The 24,245-nt window shown below is 41.9% G+C and overlaps 2 protein-coding genes across 2 annotated transcripts in view; both read left to right on the top strand.

Moving 5' to 3' along the window:
- LOC310863098 (MYG1 exonuclease-like) overlaps positions 1–24,245 on the top strand; it is a 293,850-nt gene that overhangs the window by 262,122 nt on the left and 7,483 nt on the right. The gene's annotated exons all lie outside the window — the stretch shown is intronic.
- Positions 1,468–24,245, top strand: part of LOC310862971 (nck-associated protein 1-like) — a 48,744-nt gene continuing 25,966 nt past the window's right edge. The window contains 15 exon segments of the mRNA XM_083771094.1: positions 1,468–1,605; positions 5,960–6,070; positions 8,167–8,259; positions 9,395–9,451; positions 10,940–11,082; positions 12,650–12,740; positions 12,984–13,124; positions 17,525–17,573; positions 18,489–18,645; positions 18,827–18,883; positions 18,999–19,095; positions 19,728–19,837; positions 21,408–21,540; positions 21,719–21,800; positions 22,391–22,449. Coding sequence (XP_083627220.1) covers positions 1,513–1,605; positions 5,960–6,070; positions 8,167–8,259; positions 9,395–9,451; positions 10,940–11,082; positions 12,650–12,740; positions 12,984–13,124; positions 17,525–17,573; positions 18,489–18,645; positions 18,827–18,883; positions 18,999–19,095; positions 19,728–19,837; positions 21,408–21,540; positions 21,719–21,800; positions 22,391–22,449 — 1,473 coding nt within the window. The 5' untranslated portion in view covers positions 1,468–1,512.

The following is a 24,245-nucleotide window of genomic DNA, read 5'->3' as shown; positions in this document are numbered from 1 at the left end:
ATGAAGTGCTATGACTACATACAATGCAATTCTAGTGCTGTCTACATAACAGGCAGACGTGGTTAATGTATGTTTTCTAATGGAAATCTAAATCTAGTAACTAATGTTTTCAAATTGTAGTGGAGCAAAATTAAATTATTTGCCTTTGAGATGTAGTGCCTAGTGGAGTAGAAGTAAAAGTATAGAAATTTGGAAATACTCCAGTAAAGTAATACATACCTCAAACTTGTACTTAATAAGTACATTACTTGAGTAAATGTACTTAGTTACTTTACACCACTGCAGGTAGGTCACTACTGCCTGAAATAACACTTGACCAAGCAGGAATTACCTTTCGTCTGAGTGAAGTTTTGTCTGGAATGTTCTGTTCGACTCCTGATATAAATGTTACAGATTTCATAATACAGTAGCTGCAGTAGGCAGCCAGTAGATTTTATTTATTGTAGCCTATTGTACGCTATTCTCTTCCCAACTTGCTACTGTGTGTTTAGTCACAGACTTGTCACTTGGGAGGATTTAAGTGAGCTTGGGATCTTTAGCACAGCACGAGCACCATCCATAAATCTGTCATTCTAATGTTGTGTGAAATCTGAAATCTTCACGCGCTGAGCAGCACTGCCACCGGTTGGTAAAGGATGACATCTTGTGGCCAAAGAGTGTGTAGCAGCTAACAGAATTATTTTGGCTCCCAAAGCTGTTTCTCGAAATAAATAACCCTTCTATTCCATCGTGTTGTGAATGAGTCTTGATTGCAAGTCCAACAATATGTGCATTCCAACCTCCTGTGCACAAAAAGCCAATCGAAGCCCATATGCATCAAAACGCTCACACTCTATCGTTGGCAAAATGCTGTGAACTGTGGTGCAACACCTACAATTTGGCAAGCAAAAATGCGTGTCAAAATTATAATATTCTAATATATTCTAGTAGTAAGTGATTTTATGTTAATGTCTCCCTTCCAGTGTCCTTTCAAAGGTAGGTTATTTTCCTTATGGAATATGGATAATGTAACCCGGCGTTCGTAATATCACCCAAATCCGAAAACAGTTACAATTTCAAACATGCATTGCATACAAAACTCTTGTAGCAATACTGTAGTGCTTCTCAGCCCTTTCTAGATCAGGGCCCATTGAAAATGTGCTCATGGTCCACCCACCCCAGATGGGTGGACCGTGTGCATTCTCATAGCATGTTTACTAGCATGTTTACTCTGTTACTATGTTTAAAAAATATATATATCAATGTTATAAATAAAGTATTTTTGCCAAAAATTTGGGGGCCAACTTGCAATATCCTCACAGTGTTTAACATGCAGGAACGAAACTTAACTTCATGAAAACGAACATAGAAACAGACATCCCAAACTCCACCTCCAGCCTCCATGTGACGCAGACAGGGTGGGGCTGTGGGTGCACTTGTTTCTGGGCGTCCTACTTCTCTATTACTATAGTCTCTGGACCAGGAGGCCAGGGTCCGAGAGGAGGGAGAGGTGTTAAACGTGTGTCCACAGCCATGGCGTACTACCAACACAAACTGGCAGAGAAACTCACCATCCTCAACGACCGAGGCAAAGGGGTGTTGATACGCATGAACTACATAAAGAAGGTGAGGGAGAAAAGAGTGTATATATGTTTTTTTTTACAAAGACAACTGATGCTAGAAAGACACAGGCGAAATAAGGAACTGAATGTGTGTTGACTGTGTCATGTGTCTCCATAGCACACTGTTTTAAACAAATGCGACCTATTTCACCATAAGAGTGTCGCAAACGCACACACACACTTACTTCTTACTCACAAATTGCAGATCTACAAGCTCACAATGAGTCACAGCGCTGCCGTTTTGAAATGCTTTAAATATAATAGGTTTTGGACATGCACGGTTTCCACCTGACAGCAACAATATTCTGGTTAATAAAACATGGATCAGGAGATGTATAAATTATAATATCGGTTTAAATGGCTCTGATGATATAAAGACTTAAAGATACCAAAGTACATCGAGTTTACACACGAGTTTGTTCCAACTGTGCTGCACTGTAATGCTGAGGGCAATGCCAGGAAAGTGGCCAACATGACCTGTACTGTACTGTACTGTACTGTACTGTACAAGCTCTCCTCCCTGGCCTGTGTGTGCGTGCGTATGTGCGTGCTAGACTGCGCAACAGACTTGGTGGTCAACAAACGCTAATTTCCATGCTTGGACGGACACGTACACATAGGGACACACATTGCTGTCTATAGGAGTAGTTACTCAAAAACTGTCCTTGAAAAGCTTCAATATGAACCGGCTCAGAACTGCTGCTGCTTACAAATAATAGAAACACACAGTACTGCCTGATAGGCTTGAGACATGTCCCCTACAGGTCAGCTATAGTGATATCCCTTTGTGTGACATTATGACACAACAGAACTAAAGCATTTAAACGTATATTTGTCACATAATGTGTTTAGCATTTAGTGTTCCGTATTCTTTGTACATTTCCATGTGGTTTGTGCAGTATCGCCTTCCCCTCTCCATCTTAGCTCAGTTCACAACCAAAGAGGAAGTGCATACAGGAAGTCAGCCTGATCAACCGTCAGTCTCTTTCAAAGATCCTTTTGCTCTGACACAGCTGCTGTAGCACACTCGCTGATGGGCAGGACTATGTTTTCAGCAGTGGTGGAAAAAAGTACTCGAATGTTTTACTTAAATAAAAGTACTGCGAGTAAGTAAATCAGTACTGCAATCTAGAAACACTCTGGTAAAAGCACAAAAGTATTGGTATCAAATTGTACTTTGGGTACCAAAAGTAGAAAGTACTCATTATGCAGAATGTCCTATTTCAAGTTTTCAAATATATAAACATCTTTTGAAAATACGCAGATCTACAAGCTCACAATGGGTTATTTTCAAATGGCAAAAATGTGTAAAGCATATTTTTAGTAATCAAAATCTACAAAGTAACTAGTTATATATAGTGGATTAAACGTACAATATTTGCCTCTGAGGTGTACTGTATACTGTATAGTGGAGTAAAGTATTGTACAAATACCTCAAACTTGTAGTAAGTACTGTACTTAAGTAAATACTGTACTTAGTTACTTTACACCACTGGTTTTCAGTGAATTTAACAGTGGCATTTGCGATTCATCTTGACTGTCAGTGGAGAGGGTGGAGATTGACATTGACAGGTGAGCTGAATTTATTTATTGTGACATGCCGTCCAATTCAGGAATTTATATGCAGTAAGAGAGATAGATGATGATGACGACAGGAGGGAACAGGATTTAAAAACATGACCTTCACGTTCAAACTGTAGGTGAACATTTGGTGAAAACTGGCCAACGTTAGGCAAGAATAGCCCATCTCCAAGTGAGGTGTTGTGAGCTTGTAGATCTGCTGTTTAGCGAAGAGATTTGCAGGGGTTTTCAACTGATTTTGATCCAGGGACCACTGTCCTGACTAAGAGCAACCTGGGGACCACCACTAGTATGGGTCCATCATAGACCCACCTGACACATTTAGAGGTAGGGGTTCATGCACCATTCCATGGGTTAAGATTAGGGTTTTCTTCCTTGTTACTCACTAATCACAGCTGGACAAGAAAGAAAGAAAGAAAGCCTACATAGAGACATTATTTGCCACCATGCCAGTCATGAACCAATACAGTCACCCTGAGACAATAACTCACAACGATCCATAGCAACCACAACACAACACACTTTTCAATTGAAAATTAACATTAAGAATTGTTGGCTGTTATGTCAAAGCCCAAAACCTCTAGCTCGAACCAAAAGGAAATAGCAAAATTCACTCATAGGATTACAACTTGTGTGTCACAACTCACATACCTCCATACAGTTCATGATGAGCCCTTCAGCGGCGTCTCCTCATTCTCCTGGCTGCCATTTTATCACTCAGCCGGTTGGATGTTTCGTACTGCCACACAGCATTGTGGTGTAGTGGTAAACCGTGTTGTCCCAGTAGTCAGGGGTGTAGGGCAGGCTCTAGGGTCCAGCATTCACAGCTTGTCACAGGAGAATGGAAGAAGCTGAGCTTGGGGGGTCTGAGGTCATCACACCCTGGCTCGTGTACCTGTGGAGCAGGTTGGGAGAGACACCATAAGCTTTGAGGAGTATACTGTTAGTAAGTAAGATAGATAGAAAGAAAGACAGTGAGCTGACCAAAAGCCACATACTGTACACCTATAGACCGATTCCGTACCGGTTTCATGGTCGCAGCCTACGTATTTCCTGTAGGCGGACTCGACGTAGCTGCGGGGGTAAAACCCTCACCAGGCGCACCTCTTCCACTACAGTGAACGGCAGAGTGACTGATGTTAGTTTGCCTCAAACTTTACTCCTTTACCTGCTTTTTTACTAACACTAACATTACAAAGATGCCCAGAACATCGAGATGAACCTGTGTAGTTTATGGCTGCTCCAACAGTAGTGGCAACATAACAAATAAAATAAAACGGAATGTCTAAAATCCACCGCGATGGCTGAGACCAGAGCCATTGAGTAATGGTTGAGACAAAGCAGTGAAGATCCTGCAAGATACATAATTTCAGTCTTACCCAATACCCAATCTTTCTGTTTTATGAACACAAGGCTGCTGTATTTTATACCTCATACTAAGCATTTAAAGTATGAGGTATAAAGTACAGCAGCCTTGTGTTAATAAAACAGAAATATTTGGTATTGGGTAAGACTGGCGTTATGTATCTTTCACTGCTTTGTCTCAACCATTGCTCAATGGCTCTGGTCTCCGCCACCGCGGTGGATATTAGACATTCCGTTTTTATTTTATTTTTATGTTGCCACTACTGTTGGAGCAGCCATAAACTACACAGGTTCATCTCGATGTTCTGGGCATCTTTGTAATGTTAGTGTTAGTAAAAAAGCAGGTAAAGGAGTAAAGTTTGAGGCAAACTAACATCAGTCACTCTGCCGTTCACTGTAGTGGAAGAGGTGCGCCTGGTGAGGGTTTTACCCCCGCAGCTACAGTGTACGTCGAGTCCGCCTACAGGAAATACGTAGGCTGCGACCATGAAACCGGTACGGAATCGGTCTATACACCAGTGGTTTTCCACCCTTTTCATATCAAGGTCCATTATTTATTGGGCATTTGAACCATGGACGACCATTTGAAGAAATGTACTGTATAGCCTCACATTTCCATTCTGTATTGATGTTGGTACTATAGGACAGTGGTTCCCAAACTTTTTCGTGTCAAGGACCCCCAAATCAACATGTATTAGGCCACGGACCCCCCATTTGAAAACATATGCCAGTGACCCCGAAAAGGGAGGGAGATTTTTTTTACGGCTCTAGCAGCGATTCCGAAACATATTCATTTCATGGACCCCCAGTTTCACATGCATTATGCTATACGGACCCCCGATTTAATGGCATTTCTATCTCTGGTACCCCAATTTATATTGTAAAACCGCTGTTAATTTAACTCAGAGAGTGTACAAATGGAACCAAATGGACCCGTTAGGGTTCATTTGTACACTCTCTGAGTTACAGACCCATAAGGGTCCATTTGGTTCCTAACTATCTCTAATTGAGCTAGGTACCCCCTGGAACTCCCTCAAGTACCCCTAGGGGTCCCCGGACCCCACTTTGGGAACCAATGCTATAGGAGAGATAACAGGCAAGCGTTGATCATAACAATTCTTCTACGTCCTCTAATTGTGTAGAGTTGTAGACTTCTTGAAAATTAAGTAATGCAGATGTTTAACAATTTAATTCTTGAGAGAGTAAAAGATCTATAAGGCTCCATTTGATTACCAGCTCAATAATGTAGCTGGAGAGTGGAGACCACCTGGAACCCCCTCAAGGACCACGGATTGAAAACCAGTGGTGTAGAGGAAAGAAGGAACACCAAACATAGATCTCTGGGTCAATGAAGTGTTGTCTAAAATATAATGATTCCTTACACTCCATCTTTTCCTTTTTCTTCATCGTAGACATGTACACACCCAAAGCTGCGACCGTCCTTTCTGACAGACAAGTCCCTGGAACCGGCGATCAAATATATCAACAAGAAATTCCCCAATGTCGATTACAGGGGAAACAGTGTAAGTATAGACAGAGCCAGCACAAGCGTGCTACTTTTTTGACAACCTGTACAGCAAGTGCTCAATACTCTCCCATGTTAAAGCTACTGTCCATTTGTTATATGTCCGTCGTCTCCCTCTGCCAGTGGAGAAGGTAATTGCAATAACAAAATTGCAATGAGGTAAATCTGAACGACTACAATGATACCGTGTACATACTAAATAACATTGCCAAACGGTAGGTGGCGGTGCCCTACGCAACACCAAGGTCTTAACATTTCTTAATGGAAGAGCTGGCAGACCACCTCCAGCCACTGCAGAATGGTCCATTCATCCATCTTCAACTGCTTATCCGTAGTCAGGTTGCGGGGGCAACAGCTCCACCAGAGAGCTCCAGAATTCCCTCTCCAGAGCAACATTAGTAACTACATCCTGGGGGATCCCGAGGCGGTCCCGGCAGATATTGGAGATACAATCCCTCCAATTCATCGTTGGTCTGCCCTGGGGTCTCCCCCACTGCAGAATGATGCACTAGTTATTCTACCATACAGAATGGTAAAAATTATGTTTTATTCTTTAGTGCACTGTATGTTACGGCAAGCAACAGTAAACAGTGCAAAGGTAGAAAGTTAGAAACATGTGAGAACACTATCTTCAGCAATGTTGCAGGGCAGCACATTCTACTTACAACATATACTGTGGCACACAGCACTCTGTTTATCGTACTGCGATATAGTGGGGCAGATTGATGAAATAATTGTTCACTTTGTGATACAAGTATGACATTTGGCACAGAAGTGGCTATGGCAGATTTTAGCCCAAGAAGTGTTTTTTTTTGTGTAAAACTAATGCTTGAAATGGATTTGGACAGTTTGACACGTCACATACTACTTAAAGCATATGCATTTTTTTTTGCCTTATACAGTACAGGTTGCAATGGTATGGTCACATAATTTGAAATAATAATAAATATTTTCCATAAGAGTGGCCAAGTTCCATGCTTGTATCATAAAGTGAACAATTCTTATGCTATTAATCTGCCCCACTAATGGGCACAGAATCGTAAATAATGTTCTGGGGAGCGCATTTGCCCCGACTAAATGTATAGTGGAGTAGTAGAATGAAGTATTGAAAAATGGAAATGCTCAATAAAGTACCTTGAAATTGTACACGATTACAGAACTTGTACTTAGTTAGGGATACTGTCCACCACTGGACATACTGCGATGGACGTTGCGTCAGCCAAGCTTATCAAAGATCAGAGCCACACAACCAAGGGCAGCAGATTGCTAAACAGCCGCTTCCCCTGCAGGCAATCAGGCTTATATGAACCAACATGTTAGGAAAAAGTAAAGTCACCTTGGGAAACACTAATCCCCCCTGCCAAGGACACAGATACATGTTTAAACCTTCAAGCACCTTTATCGCAAGGATCAACATACATGCTGCTATTCTTTCCTTGCATGTATGTTGTAAGTTTATAATCACTTACTAATTTGATACATTATTATTATTTCTGCTAATTAATGTGTGAGGTACAAGGACAACATTGGACAATATTGTATTCTTATGTACCCATACCCAAGATAAGAATGAAGAAACCTGGGGCACTGATGGCCTATAATGCCTCTAACCCCGACAGCGAGGGTTTGATTCCAGAGCCCTGACAACCTTTGCTGCGTGTCACTCGATCTCTGTCTCTCTCTCCCTATAAATAAATAAACCTTTGTTTGTGTTTATGAAATGAATGGTTGATAAAAGAAAGTCCCTGCATGCCACATTGACTTAAAGGAGAATTCCATATTCCATTCATATTTGGCATAAGAATGTAGGCATTTATATCACACAGCCCCAGAAAGTGTTACATTTAACAGTAAATATTTTTTTACATTTTATAATCGCCAATTCTTTTTCCGGGCAAGTGGGCATGACCTTTGGGCAAGTAGAACAGGACCTGTACTTGCCCGATGGCAAGTGCCTCTGAGACCTTAGTGTCAACCCCTGTAATGTAAAGCATGGTACTGTAGCTGCTTATCATAAAACCATCTGCCAGTTCACAAAAATGCAAATCTTCATTTGCCATTGGAATAATGATTCATTATTTTGGGTTATTGCAGCAACATCTGACGGGCATCCAGAGACAGAAGGGTGACGTGATGACAGTCACCATGAGCTACTATCAGTCCTTCCTCGATGTCCTCGAGTTCAGAGTAATTAGCATACACACTGCATACACATTCACCGCTCTCACACCTAATTTGAGCATGAAGCCAAATTCATACTTGGATTCGTCTCCCTGAAAATAGAAGATGTACAAGCTTGTATACATAATGTGCTACAGCGAATATACAGGCTTGTACATCTGCTATTTTCGGTGTGCAACAGGATTCACAAAGTACAAGGCCCCCCGCTCTCTCTCTTCATTCATAGACACTCATTATCTTAGACATCAACTTTCCCACATGACATTTACATATAGAGTGGTTTATGCTAGTATTGGAAGATAATAGACTTGCGTACCACACCTCAACATCAGCTCGGGTTATTGCGGTACACTTTGGGGGATTTTGCATTTTCCGTCAGATGGAGTTCAAATCCTTGACCAAGACTCACAAGGTCGTTGCGAGATAGAAAAGAAAATAGCGTATATTTGGGAATCCATTATATGGGGAATAATAGAAATGCTAAAAATAGACCTACTGTTAAAGTGTAAGAATGCAGAGTCCAAACAAATTTCATTGTCACACGTTTCTGCAAATGCTGGCTGTCAACATTGGCTGCCATGGATGGAGTCTGGAGATGTCCGTCTTTTCAAATCCATTGGTTCACTGCCATGGACAGAGTTCTCCGTCTTTTAATGTTTTATATTGATTATGGTCGGTCGTGCTCCTATGCTACATCTGGTTAGCTCTGGGATGCTATAGCGCAATGTAAACAGGCGTATGACCCAAATTTGGCGGCAGCCATCCACGGCCATGCCCGATTTTTGACATGCTTTTATCTCGGATTCTAATCAAAACGAGCTTCGTTTACGGCCGATCGCGGACCCGTCACTGATCGCGGTTACAACATTTATGTTTTGTCTGACTTAAATATTATATTCTTTCACAGCGAACGTTTTGAACTCTTATCTTTGCTTCTGGGGGGGTCCCTGGAACAACACATTTTCAGATGGGGGTCCGGCGGCCAATTACATATAATTTTGGGGCGCCTTGACATGAAATAGTTTGAGCATCACCGACATAGAAACAGGTTTTTCAGAAAAGACATTTTATAGAATCTGTTCTCAGATCATGTAGTATGTGGCAGACAATGCGTTGGCTTATCTATTGACTTCCCCTTCAGGACCATGTGTACGAGTTGCTCAACACCATAGACGCCTGCCTGTGCTACTTCGACATCGTAAGTACTATTGTTATTATCATCGATCACAATATCCATCTATAAATGCACCAAGTCTCTGTGTGTGTACGTACGTGTACAGTACGTATGTCTGTAACCCACGTAACTTGAGAACCGTTCGCCCCACCAAACTTCAAATTCGACAGACACAAAAGCCTCTGCCCGGAATATGGACCTGATCACCCCTATATGGAGCTGGCCTGTTCTGACATCACAATAATGTTCTGACGTCACAATGATTGTTCTGACATCACAATGTTATTCTGACATCAATTGCATGCGTGTGCAATTTCATCAAAATCTAATCTCATTTCATTCAATTTCATCATAATGTGTAGTTGCTACAGCTTCTACAAAACACTTCATCCCAACACATATAAACAAACACACTGATGAAGGCTGGATAGCCGAAATGTTTGTTCCCTGTTCAAAATGAAATAATTTTTTTGAACTGCAGTCTTGGTGTGTGCGACCCACTACCGATATTTATTTCAAATATAAACATGCGCACGCGCGCACACACACACACACACACACACACACACACACACACAAATTAAGCAGGATAATAGTACCCGCATGCCATAGAAGCAGACAACATGGACACAATCAATGAAAATCCATTCGGCAAAAAAATGGTTACAACCATGACCTTTGATGTCTTCAATCACGTAGTAATCCATCATCAAGGGTGGATGCTGCTCCTCTATGGACTGCTGACTTCCTTTCTTTCCAAAAACGTTGCAATAGACGTTGGACATTGTGACTGTGAGGCTAACATTTAGCCTTCACCCTTCTGGGGTGAAGAAAAACAAATCTGCCCCATTCTTGAAACAAGCATAATGATGTCAGGCATCAGGCAGGCATGACCAATCAATCTATGCAGGTACAGATGGACAAACTAGGCAGTGATAGTAGCCATGGATCTATTAGGAAAAGGTTCAAGGTTCAAGGTTTGCTAAATTGAATAAAGTGATTGAATGCAGTGATTGCATCCACATTGGGTGTTGCATCATAATTGACATTATGAGATCATCTCAATTATTTTGCATAATCATCAGAATCATGTCCATTCATTAGTTTAAATTAATCTGTTGAAAAATGTTAAAAAATACCAGAATAGCAACGTGACGTGTTTGTAGATTGGCTATTTGCACAATTTTAAAATAAAATGTGAAAGTCTTTAATTATTAAAATTATATCCTTACTATAGTAAATTCTTTATTTGTAGGTAATTTCTTTGTATATTGAAGTTTTGTTAATTTTTGTTTTTGTTAAGTTTTTTACGTTTTATTTTTAAAAGCTTAAAAAGGCATTAATTTGTATTTATAGTACCATTTGTTGTGTAATGTAAAAAATGCTCAGTTATTTGTAATAATATGGCAAGTAATCGTCATAAAAAATATCCTACCTGAGATTTTAAAAAGTGTTTGTCAGATCAAAACGCCAATAGTGCATCTTCTTCTTACACTGACTGAATGTTGTCAGACCGTCAACTTTGACTTCACCAAGAGCTACCTGGACCTGATCACCACCTACACCAGTGTGATCATCCTGCTGTCTCGCATCGATGACCGGAGGGCCCTGGTGGGCATGTACAACTGTGCCCACGAGATGACCAGTGGCACCAGGTCAGCAAACCACACATTCTATTCCAGTGATTCTCACACTTTATAATGTCTCTGAGAAATTAAAAAGAGAAACTCTGCAAGTGTACAAATGTAACCAAGTGGACCCGTGGTGTATACAGTATTTGTACTCGGGTTAAAACATTTAGGGGATAAAAGCAGCTTTATAAAAGTGAGTTTTAAGGAGGGATTTGAAGCGGGGGTGGACTCTCCCCATTGGCACATATGAGCAGACAGCCGCAGACAGAAGAAGCTGCGTTCTACGTCATTTCCGAGTTTTTAGACAGCTGGAGGATGGAAAAGAAGCTCCACCTCTGCGGACGACTTGCGCGACGGCCAGATTCCCGGAAGCGCTCTCCTCCGCGTCAATCGTCCGCGGAGGTGGAGCTTAATTCACATCCACCAGCTGTCTAAAAACCAGCTGCGCACCGCACAGCTTCTTCTGTCCGCGGCCCAAAACCGTTTTGCGCTTAGGTCTGGAAAGGGCTCATATGTGCCCATAGAGTCTGCGAGCTTGATCTCCCGAGGGAGGGCATTCCAGGGAGTCGGGGCTCTGAACGCAAAGACCTGGTCGCCTTAATAAGTAGCTACATCTCATTTTACATAACTCAAAATATATACGGCAAGGAATGGAGTCCCAGGTGACACAAGTAATCTTTTTCCCATTGACTGACTATATCGTATGATGTGTAATGTATATGAGGTGTATAGAGCGCCCAAAAATAGCCAATCTATATGCCACAACGTGAACTTGTGATGCAACACGTAGTGAGCTCAAAGATCAGAAAACAGCTGAATTATACTGTGGAAAAGTATAAGTCTGGCTTTAACCATACATTTCCCCATCATTGAATAAGGGATGACATTTTGATAAGCACAACTGTCCAGCTTTGACAAGCATGTCATTCATCTGTCACAACTTAAGTTACTCCACGTTACATCATCTGTCAATATGGCCAGTGATATTACTCCTGATTCGACACAGCTGTCTTCCACATCTAATTGGAGTCCAATTGCGAAATTGTCCTCACATTGCCTTGAGTCCTTGCTGCCACTTCACCCTATGTATTTATACTGCCCACTTAAATTTGGCACGCAGTCAATCATATTTAGACAGATGTTTAAAAGTGTTTGACAAAGCGTGTCAGCTCTTGAGTCGTTTTTAAGATTCAATAAAAATGCTGAAAGTCTCCAATAGGCTCTATATGCACAGCAGCCATATTGGAAAGATACTTCCTTCATGCATTATCATCGATCCCGCCACAGTTCTAGGGGAAACCCAGCTGTGTTTGGCCAATAGTCACTGATTGACAGTTCTCGTTTTTGCAACAGCCGGTATGCCTAATACTTTTAGAGGATTTCCTTCCTCAATACCATATTCTGATGCCTTTCAAACACCTCAAAATCAAACGAAACATACCGATACCAAACTTATAACGGCATTCTGATGTTGGAGTTCTCATTTAGATTTCATCATTTTTAGGTCCTCCTTAATGACAGTAAAACAGCATGAGGTTTGTATTAACATTAATTCTATATTGACAAACACGTATGTACATGTTGAATCCAGCGATCCATCCTACCCACGGTTAGGCCAGATGTTTGTGGAGTATGAACACCCCTGGAAGAAACTCACCGAGGAGTTTGGCCCTCACACAAGGGTGAGCTCAATTCACTCATCTAAACTCTGTGTGTGTGTGTGTGCGTGCGTGAGTGAGTGCGCATGCGCGCGTGCGTGCGCCAACACTTTTGCACTCTTTTACTCAAGTGCATGGTGAATTCAGAACTTTTACTTGTAACATTGCGGTGTCGATATACTTTTACTATGCGAGTACTTGTGTGGAAGACGTCTGTGTGGAATCACTGCACTGTCTCCAATGTATGTCCGTGCCCCGACATGACAGTCGGTGACAGAGGCGCTGCTCTCGCTGCACAAGGTCTACCCGCGCAGGAACCTGCCGCCGGAGAGCTGGCGCAGCGCCCAGCTCCTCAGCCTGATGAGTGCCCCCGCCGCCATGCTGGACCCCGCCTGTAACAGTGACACAGTGAGTATAGTGACCACTAGTGGCGGAAAGGAACTAAAGCGACCACAGCTCTGAGCATGTGCAAAGGGGTTTAGCGGCCATAGAGTAATAAAAGATAGAGAGCGGACGGGGAAAAATCACACCCGTGTGACCTGAGTTCTCTCTCTCTCTCTCTCAGTTATGTAATTTTTTGACTCGTTCCACTCGTTCTTGGATGTAATGTGACCCACCCCACGCGCACGTGCACGTGCACACACACACACACACACACACACACACACACACACACACACACACACACACACACACACACTTATTTTTTTAAACGAGCATAATTGTTATTTTCCCACAGTATAAATAGCCAGAGAAAAGGAACAGAGATGAGTGTGACTAGACTGAAGCTGCGTTTGAAGTCAGCAGTGCCCGTCTTATTTATTTATCTCTACATACTGTACTCTCAGCAACGTAATTGACAGCAGCGGGACGACAAACGGCCTCGTTTTTCTGCTCCTCGGGATACTTGTTCTGTTCAGAATGTGTCGTCGGGTGGTCCCCGTGCATTCTTAAAGTGCTTTGACCCTTAACCCATTTTGGGGCGGGAACCCCCTTTGGTGTTTTAAACATTACGTTATAATTTAGCTATTGAAAAATAGCAGATCTACAAGCTCATAGCGCGCCACCGAGTGGCGCGCTACGAGCTTGTAGGTCTGCTATTTTTGAAAAATCGTTAAAAGTTGGCGCAAATCATTGAATATATATTTCAGAGCAAACACTTTTAACTAAAATATTTGCTTCTGGGGGGTCCCTGGAACTACATATTTTGAGATGGGGGTCCGTGCCGTGGCCCAATAGAGATAATTCTGGGGGTCCTTGAAATGAATAAGGTTGATCACCACTGACATAGAAACACTCCAGTTGGCGGGTTAGCAGTGATCGGCCAAATCACAGCCTCATCCAGGCTTCCAGCTATTGTCCTTTCTCTTATAGCGCCAACAGGAGGCTCTCTCTAGCTGCATTGTTGTGTTCTTGGGGGATAGCAGGCACTGAGAGGTCTCTACTAGGACTGTGGTTTGCTTCCTGCCTAAGGTCCTCCTATACGTCTCACCAGACGATAGTCTGTGCGGTGTGCATATCCGTTCTGACTTGTCCAACACTTGGCCTTACTCTGGTGTTGTTTGAGCCTTCGTTGCGTCTTAAAACAATTGATAATTAATTATTTGTAATAATTGTAAATCTCTCAGTGGAACCAGAAAACCACGCCCACTGCTATGCCCTAAAGTCAGCGGACGATGGGCCTGTCCTTCAATCACTTGAACCAATCCGCAAAAAGTAACGCAAAATACCCACATTCCACAACGGGTAGATACACTGTACTGTAGGTGTAGTATAGGGCTACCACCAAGTACCCCAGTCAAAAAGCCTTGAGTCTGACTCTGCACCCGTCCTTGATTCCTTGAAGTACTGTCAGTAGAGCATGCTTAGCTAGTCGTTGCATCATACTCGTCATCATGTCATTTAGACACTTTGTGTCTGCTGTGTGGCTGAGGGGCACTCGGAAACACTGAAAATGAACCTTCACAAATGTAAAATTCATATATATATATCACACACACACACACACACACACACACACACACACACACACACATAATCATAATCTGAAATAATAGAACAAGTATGCATCTTTAGCATGATCCAGCTCCTTTCCTTCCAGCTCTAGAGCGTTATCCTCGTTTAACCCATTTAGACCTGAGTTCAGATTCTAAAAATGTCCGTTTGAAAATGACAGTTTTCTGAAAAAGCTATGTTTCTATGTCAGCCGTTCTTCGAAAATAGCAGACCTACAAGCACGTAGCGCGCCTCTTTGTGCTTGTAGATCTGCTATTTTTAAATAGCTAAAGCATAGCATAATGCTAACACCAAAAAGGGGTTCCCGCTAGGGCTGGGCGATATGACAAAATCTCATATCACGATATAGAATTTATTTTATCACGATAACGATATACTCACGATATAGAATATTTTTTACGATACCTAGTTTTTTATCTAAAAGAATTGATTTTTGTTCAGGTCGAGTACTTTACTGTACTTGGGCTGTACTGTACTGTACTGTACTGTACTGTACTGTACTGTACTGTACTGTACTGTACTGTACTGTACTGTACTGTACTGTACTGTACTGTACTGTACAAGCTCTCCTCCCTGGCCTCTGTCTGTGTTAGGCTGCACAACAGTGACACTTGTTGGTGACAATAGTTATGCTATTTCCGTGCTCGGATACAGGGACAGGGACACACATAGCTGTCTATAATGGTTGCACCACTCAAAAAACAATTAAATTCACATTATCCAGTCTAATTATATGAATATAATACTGATGCCCTTCCCATGCACAGACAGGCCCAAAGCAAGTACAAAATATTACAAAATAAAATGTATATAATAATAATTAGAGGCTGAACTCAATTGTTCAGCCTCTGTAGACATTTTTAAAGCACAGCTCAAGACCCACTTCTACAACATTGCTTTTAATTGATCTTTTATTTTTTGTTATTCATGTCCTCACTGTATTGCATTACTGCTTGTTTTTTAATGTCGTTGCCTTGCTTTTCTTTTTTTCTCCATTGCTCTGTAAAGCACTTTGAGAGCTGCATTTCATGTCATGAAAGGTGCTATACAAATAACGTTTTATTAGTATTATTAATAATAATTATTATTATGACAATTAAAAAGAAAAAAGAAAGAAATAAGACGTTGCCATTCAGACACAGAAGTACAGGCCTGTGTCTGCATTAAATTGGCTTAAGGAAAAAATAAATATCTCATGTCACAGTTTGTCACTACAGTTGTTTCAGTTCATTTAAGCTCTGTATAGGGAATCAACATGTTCTGTTGTAGTTATAGTTTAGTTTGTTAAAGACGTTGGGCAGCTTAACGATGTTTAATTGACTACAGGCGATAGAGTGAGAGTGAGAGAGAACGCGATCTTGTCGTCAACTCTCCATGCCCACAGCTGTGCGTATATGGGAGTCTGGGACGAGTGGGGCTTTTTCTTTTCCTTTTTTTTTGATGATCACAACAAAGTCAACGTCTTGTGTTGTTGTTGTAAGCTGTTGCTGAATTAAGGACTTTTCAAATGGAATAATTTATTTGGAACAATAAAACAAGACAGACGCAGCAGGAGGACTGCACAGGTAAGAGGAACGTCTTCGTCTTGGAAGAAGTTTGCAGTGCACCCGACGACGGACAAGCTTATTGTTCAACTGTGTAAAACATGCGTGGCTCACGCAATTTATCAATTTGACCCAACATGAAACCTGCATTTATAACAGTGAATGACCGGTTACTTTAGGGCGCGTTCGGAAATAGCGCACTAGGCGCACTGTGCAATGCAAACTGATAGATGAGTTCGCTCCGGTGTGGTATTTCCGAACGTGCCCCTTACACCGCTCTGAATCTCGTCAGCCATCATCATCATCTCCCTCTTTTAGGTGCAAGCACCACCTCGGCTTGTGTTGTGGTCGTGTTGGCCTTAGAGTATATAATAGAGAAGACATCCGAAAGGTGTTGGCTCACTGTTTTCAGTGCGCGCGGTGGGCTGCTGGGCATGCCGTATATAAGCGCTGTGACGTAAAATACTGCCGTAAAGCGAAACGGCGATATAAGCGATATAGCTTTTTTTTCGTGATAGACATTTTCTATCGAAAATACGATATATATCGTCATATCGCCCAGCCCTAGTTCCCGCCCCGAAATGGGTTAAACCTCTCGTCCACTTGTCTCCTCTCCTCCGCTGCCGTGGACAGCGCTGTCCTGCCTTCAAAAACACACCCATTACATTGTCTTTGATGTGCAGCACTGTTATGATCCTACGTCTCCCTCCGAGACCATGACTCTGGTTGTCGGCAGAAAATAAATGTATTATTCACAGCTTGAAGAAGTACTCGTCATGTCACGGACAGTGCCATCACTGCATCTCGATGCAAGCTAATTTTAGTCTGATGTGCCATCATGCTGGAGCAGATATACGTTGCTCACAGCAAAGTGCAGCAAATGTTAAGGGTGTGACAGGACAGAAAATACTGTAATGTTTTATCGTGGCTAACTGGCTATGTGGCTTGATTTGTCACATAAGCCAATAATAATGTAATGTAAGGAGTCTTACAGTGAATCTTACTGTAGAATTGGAACATTAAAAAAAATAAAATAAGTAAGGTTCTATGTAAGGTAGGTTACCATCGGGGGCCCATGACATGCCCGAGACGGAGATTGATGATAATCTCTGTCAAATTAGTGCTATGAAAACTGATCGCATCGCTCTACAGCCTAGAGGCGCTTGTTGACGATGGGCACATTTTATTAATGGATTAAATATAGGCCCGGGCCCTCAAGGTGTTTTAATGTCTCTAATGTCTCCACAGATAGCCTGTGAATATCTGTCTATGGAGGTGATGGAACGCTGGATCATCTGTGAGTATCACCATCACTTCACAAGCTAAATCCAGTCTTATAAAGTAACTAAGCAGTAGGCCTACTGTACTTAAGTACAATTTTGAGGTATCTTTTACGTTATCGGAGTATGTCAAATTTTCTGTACTTTTACTTCGACTCCACTACATCTCAGAGGCAATTATTTTACTTTTACTCCACTACAATTATTTGACCACTTTAGTTACTGTAATAGTTACTTTGTAGATGTTGATTATTATTACAAAAAATAATAATAATAAATTTTATATATTTAATGAGCATAAATATCTAAGCATATTTTTGGCATCAAGGCTCTGTCTCAATTCATTAATTCACCGCAAACACAAAAATAGAATAAATAAATGGATCTGGAAAATACATTAAATGAAATAGCAAGCTTCTCCCTTAGGGCCAGGGATTCTGCGACCTGGTGGCGGCAGAAGGTATAGTTAAACCCTGCCAGGGAATATTCCGTATATTTAGGTACTGGTAGTTTAATTTCTGCGTGACCGGTCCGGCATGGAGACTGCCATTGTAAAGATTGGCTAATATTAGCATTAACTCATGCAGTTTACATTTAGCCAGAAACGTTAACATGTCGGGAGCGATGCGATACAAAAATCACAAATCACATCCGAACCTCGGATGGATCCTCAAAACCATGGACAGCACTCGTAGTTTCAGAGATACGAGGCATAGAAAAACCTACTTTTAATGGAGCTCTATGGGGGCCGTGTGCAAAAATCCTGGTGCTGGGGGTGACTGAGGCGTTGCCTAGCAACCGGGCCAATTGTTAAAAGCTGATTTTCGGCTAAACCGTTTCATATTTGGTGTAAAGTGAATGAATGAATGAATGAATGAATGAATCAATCAATCAATCAATCAATCAATCAATCAATCAAACACTGTGTGCAGTGGGATTCCTGCTGTGTCACAGCAGTCTAAATAGCAACGCTGCGGCCCATGAGCTGTGGAAGATGGGTCTGAGGAGCGGCCTGTACCTCACCCTCATCCGGGACGAGTCCCTCAACATACACAAGGCCACCGAGGAGGTCTTTGACAACATTAAGGGGTATGTAATGTATATTAATTCAACAACAAAAAAAAACCAACCAACCAACCAAAACTTCAAACAAAACAATTTAAAGAATTGCAACATTTTAAAAAATGGTGACCTTGTAAATCGGCATATTGTTGCTGCATACCAGCAGTCTGCACTGCAACACACTGACTCATTTCTCCACGTGCATCAGATATGGAAAGCGAATAGCCGACATCAAGGAATGCAGGGAGCATGCCATAACCAACTGGTGAGTCTGGCCGAACATCCAGGAATCATTTTGCGTGAGAAATAATTCCATGTTGCATAATTTGCCTGGAAATGAACGTCTCTGAAGCACTATACTTCAATCATGCTATCAACAGCGGAGCGACGCACAGAGAGCGGAGGCAGTATCTGAGAGGGGCCTTGACGGAGTTGGCCAATGTCCTGGAGGATGAACCTGGCCTGCTGGGACCCAAGGTGATACAGAGAGGTCACCCAATTACAATTGTTAGAGCAGTTTGACACTTTTAGTTTTGACCCGAGATCAGATTCTAAACATGTCTTCTACATCCTGACCGTTTTCTGAAAAAGCTATATGTTTCTGTGTCAGTCGTTCTTCGATTTTTCAGAAATAGCAGACCTACAAGCTCGTAGCGCGCCACTCGGTGGCGCGCTATGAGCTTGTAGATCTGTTATTTTTCAATAGCTAAAGCATAGCATAATGCTAACCCCAAAAAGGGTCCCCGCCCCAAAATGGGTTAAATCAGTGGTTTTCAACGTTATTTATTCAGCATTTTTTGAGCCACGGGACGAACCACCATTTGATGGCATTTGGGGGGGGGGGTTTAAATCATGGCGAGGTACTGTATAACTTTGACACAATAATTTCTGAGTAGTACTGCCTTGGCCTATAATGCTATGGCGAGATGTAAGGTGTTGCGTGAGCTTTTTAGACAATGTGCCGACACTGTACGAAGAAGCAATTCCTTTGCCTCGGTAATAACATGACCATAGATAGTAATCGTTGTAATTGTGAGTGTACTAAAGTCGCGGGACATTTCCCCTTTTGATGTGTGTGCCAAACCCCTCCCCCCTCCCTTCCCTCCCAGGCCCTGTTTGTCCTCATGGCTCTGTCATTTTCCCGTGACGAAGTTCTGTGGCTCGCCAGGCACTCCGAAAACATCCCCAAGACCAAGACTCCCGAGGACTACGTTGACAAGTAAGGTCATAGGTGGGGAGACACGTCAGGACATCTGCGGTGGAAAAAAGTACCCGTTATTTTGTTATTATCAAGTAAAAGTATCAATACTGCAATGTAGATACAGTAGGCCGATACAAGTGAAATTCCGGAACTCAAAATGTATTTGAGTATTGGCATCAAAATGTACTTAAAGTGCTAAATGTAAAAGTACTCATTATGCACAATGTCTTGTTTCAAAATTTCAAATATATAAAAATCTAGATCGGCTTTTTTTTCAAATGGCCAAAATGTATATAGTGCTGAAGTGGTTACTGTATGTTGTGTAATAATCTACAAAGTAACTAGTAACTAAAGTTTTCTAATAAATGCAATGGAGTAAAAGTACAATATTTGCCTCTGAGATGTATAGCGGAGTAGAAGTAAAAGTACTGGGAAATACTCAAGTAAAGTACAAATACCTCAAAATTGTTCTTATGTACTTAAGTAAATGTCCTTGAGACCCCCGACAGATAGAAATGTAAGCATCACTCGTGATGTCATGTGAGGCCGGTTGTTGAACATAATCACATTATTAATCATTTGACCCACTGCTCTGAGCGGAATGGAAGGTGTCGTAACACACTATCCCAGGGGTTCACAAACCTTTTAGTTTGAGACCCAAAAGAGACATTTGTTTGAAAATAACAGCTATTTTCACTATCTTTTTTAAAATGTATATGTATTTAAGACACATGTAAACCACACAAAAGGCGTCATGTGGCCGACGACATAAATACAATGGGCGCCCCTGCCCATTGTATTTATATCGGCCACATGACGCCTTTTGTGGTTGTTTAGTGCCCGAAACAAACATTAAAGTCCTTAGACTAGTCATTGGTCCGACAAATGACAACCCACCATCTCCTAACCTAACCATAACCGTCTGAATTACATGCGGTCCCCAAATGATTTACGTCATAAGTGCTTTAACCCATTTTGGGGCGGGAACCCCTTTTGGTGTTTTAAAACATTGTTATAATTTAGCTATAGAAAAATAGCAGATCTACAAGCTCATAGCGCGCCACCGAGTGGCGCTACGAGCTTGTAGGTCTGCTATTTTTGAAAAAAAAAAATCCCGAAAATATTTCAGAAAAAAAACTGGAAGAGGATCGGTGAGCGTCGATGATGTTGACTACAGTACGCAGTGGTGTGCACAGACATTTAGAGGGGCAGGTGCTCAAGTGAAAAAAAGGGCACCTTGTGCAGCGCATTTTGGGGCGGGAACCCATTTTGGAGCTTTAGCTATTGAAAAATAGCAGATCTACAAGCTCACGAGTGGCGCGCTACGAGCTTGTAGGTCTGCTATTTTATTTATTTATCGAAGAACCACTGACATAGAAACATAGCTTTAGATTGTGGGGGCCTAAATAATATAGTAGAAGCGTTTTTTATCAAGATTTGATCAATGTCACCATGGTCCACACACTACAAATTAAGAAAAAAAAGAAAACGTTTTTTTAAGAGCAAAATTCCTAAAAGGGCAGGGGGTGCTCTAGCACCCCCTAGTGTCTATCTGTGCACGCCACTGACTATACGTGTCATTTTGCAGTCATCTGGCAGAGCTGCTGTTCCACATGGTGAAGCTGAGTGCTCTGATGACCAAGCACCGCTACGTGTTGCAGCGCTACCATGTCCAGTACCTGGCCCAGTTCGATGCCCTGGTACTCAATGACACCATACAGGTACAGAGCAGATTGTGTGTGTGTGTGTGTGTGTGTGTGTGTGTGTGTGTGCGCGCACACACACGCACGCATGCATTTCATCTGTCTTTCCCGGGTAAAGATTTAATTAGATACAGCTGGAACAATGGCAACAGTTTGTTTTATTGGGATTCTTTTAATTGAATCTTTCCCTTTGAAGAACATGCACGTGTGCCCGGAAGAAGAGTCCATCCTGACTAGTTCATTTGTCTCGACCATGTCTGCTCTCTCGATCAAGCAAGGTAAAAACGACCACTAAGATGCACCGCACTCAGTGTGCGTACAGTACGCAAATATTGGGTCTGTAGGTCCAAAAAAACGGCTTGCGATTGGTTGTCAGAGGGGTAAGGGAGCGCACTGCTGTGCTCATTTTGACCGCAAGTGGTTATATGGCCCCTAACAATAAATCCAACCCGACTAACCCTCAACCTCAGTCTTAACCAGCCACGTAATTCCACTAACCTCATATCATTTTTTAACGAGTCAAGTATTTGTTTTTAGCTAAATAATGAAGAAGTCTGTGGTTGTTGGAAAAATAGTGGCGGCAGCACGATTCGAACTCAGGGATTGTGGGTTGAGAGTTGAATGACCAGCCCAGCACGCTAGCGTGGTAGCTGCCAGAATGAGTTTTCTGTCTGTCTTAGAACATGAGAAAGCCCAAAAATACTACTAGTATAGTAGCCGGCGGTGTATAACAAGCGCTCCCCAAGAACTTGTCTACTATAGTACAGCCATTGTTGTCTTTTCTGCCACACAGGCAAAATACAGTACAGTACAACAACATGTTGAAAATGAGTTGCAATGCAGTCTGCCTTTACATTTCTCACCACAGTTGAAAGAAAGGAGGAGTTTGACTTCACTGCACTTAGACTGGACTGGCTGAGATTACAGGTACAGTACAACGTGTCACTAAATAGTTAGCGATGTTCATTTTCTTTTAAATTGTCACCACTCACTCACTCACTTAATTGTTTAGAACAGGAGTGGGTCGTGAAAAGGGCATTATTGTTATTATTTGTTTTAAAGGCTTTTTCTGCCTTTATTTGATAGTGTACACTACAGTAAGCTGACAGAAAATTGGGGAGAGAGATGGGGAGTTGATGGATATAAATCCATCAAATACTGTATAATGACTGTAGAAAGGACTGTAAAATAAATGCTGAGATAGGATGATAGCATCGATAGCTAGAGAGCTTGGAGCTCCGGAACTGTAAAACTACTGTTGAAAGAACTCTAAGTACCATAAATACTCTTCACCACAATAGAAGCAGAAGGCTTGTAACTTTACAGAAATGGTTATAACACCGTTTAGATTATAAAAGTGTAATACTTTAGATTAGATTTAACAAGAATACTTTAGGAGAAGGATCAATACCAAAATGTTTACCTTAAGTAAGAAATACTTTTAGAAAATTACCTTTTAAATACTCAGATGAATAACAGAGTCCACCAAAAGAAAGGATTTCCAGTCGAGCAATAGGTTTTAGCCATTATATTTTGAATTATGAGAGAAGAATTAAGATTCACATACAGCCAATATAAGATTCACCCAGGTCCCGAAGGACCTGGTTGAAAATGGTCTCTCACACACACCGTCTCACAAAATGGAGCCGGTATATGTATCATCATTTTGGACAGGCATATTGAGACTAGTACAGTACAGTGATTTGGAACAGGGGTCAGAAGTAAACAGCAGTACGGGCAGTGTTAGTAGCATGAACAGGTTGAACAGGTTGTTTTGAGGTGTGAATACAGAGAAGTCCTGAAGCGGCCGGGAGAGGTCAGCCAGTAATGGGATGACTCACTGGTTACTTCCTAATACAAACCAGTAAGCTATGCATATGCATATAATATAAATCAAATCCCTGACAACCAGCTTTAAGGCTAAATTTGTCAGAGCCCGGCTGTCTGCGCAGCATACTCAAGGCCAAAATAACAAGTTATTTCTCAAAGCGAGGCAGACAGTGCAAAACAATTATTTTATCTACACTCTGCGGAGCCAGCTATCTAAACGCTGGGACAGCGTGACATGAAATGTAAGTCACAGGGCAATTCATACCCATAATTCTGCAAAACCTATGGAATACCGGGTCACAGGATCACACGAGAATTCCTTAACCAAAATAACAGATCTACAAATGAACAGGAGTGACACGCAGCACAGGTCCTCTGGGATCGGGGAGTCGAACCCGCGACACACTGTCAGGCTAGATTAGCAGCCCATAGGACATGGGTGACCGAAACCACCAGGCCAAATAGCATTATTATTATTATTATATTATACGACTATATGCCTTTTGTATGGTCCATTTGGTTCCATTTGTACACTATAGTCTTGCGTATAGCCAGACAACCATTCCACAATCTGCGAATGCTATATAGACGAAAGCGTTTGAAAATTTGCGAGAGGAGACGGTCTGGCCACGCGAGACTATTTGTACACCGACTTGAGTTGTTTTTCACAGTGGCGGTTTGTCACCTTGTCGTGCACCAGGCTTACAGTTTGTCACCTTGTCGTGCACCAGGCTTACAGTTTGTCACCTTGTCGTGCACCAGGCTTACAGTTTGTCACCTTGTCGTGCACCAGGCTTACAGTTTGTCACCTTGTCGTACACCAGGCTTACAGTTTGTCACCTTGTTGTGCACCAGGCTTACAGTTTGTCACCTTGTCGTGCACCAGGCTTACA

Source organism: Protomyctophum parallelum (assembly GCF_964188405.1).
Source record: "Protomyctophum parallelum genome assembly, chromosome: 8".
Classification (NCBI taxonomy): Eukaryota; Metazoa; Chordata; class Actinopteri; order Myctophiformes; family Myctophidae; genus Protomyctophum; species Protomyctophum parallelum.
Note: the sequence above shows the minus strand (reverse complement) of the source record. Positions and strands in the feature narration are given on the sequence as shown.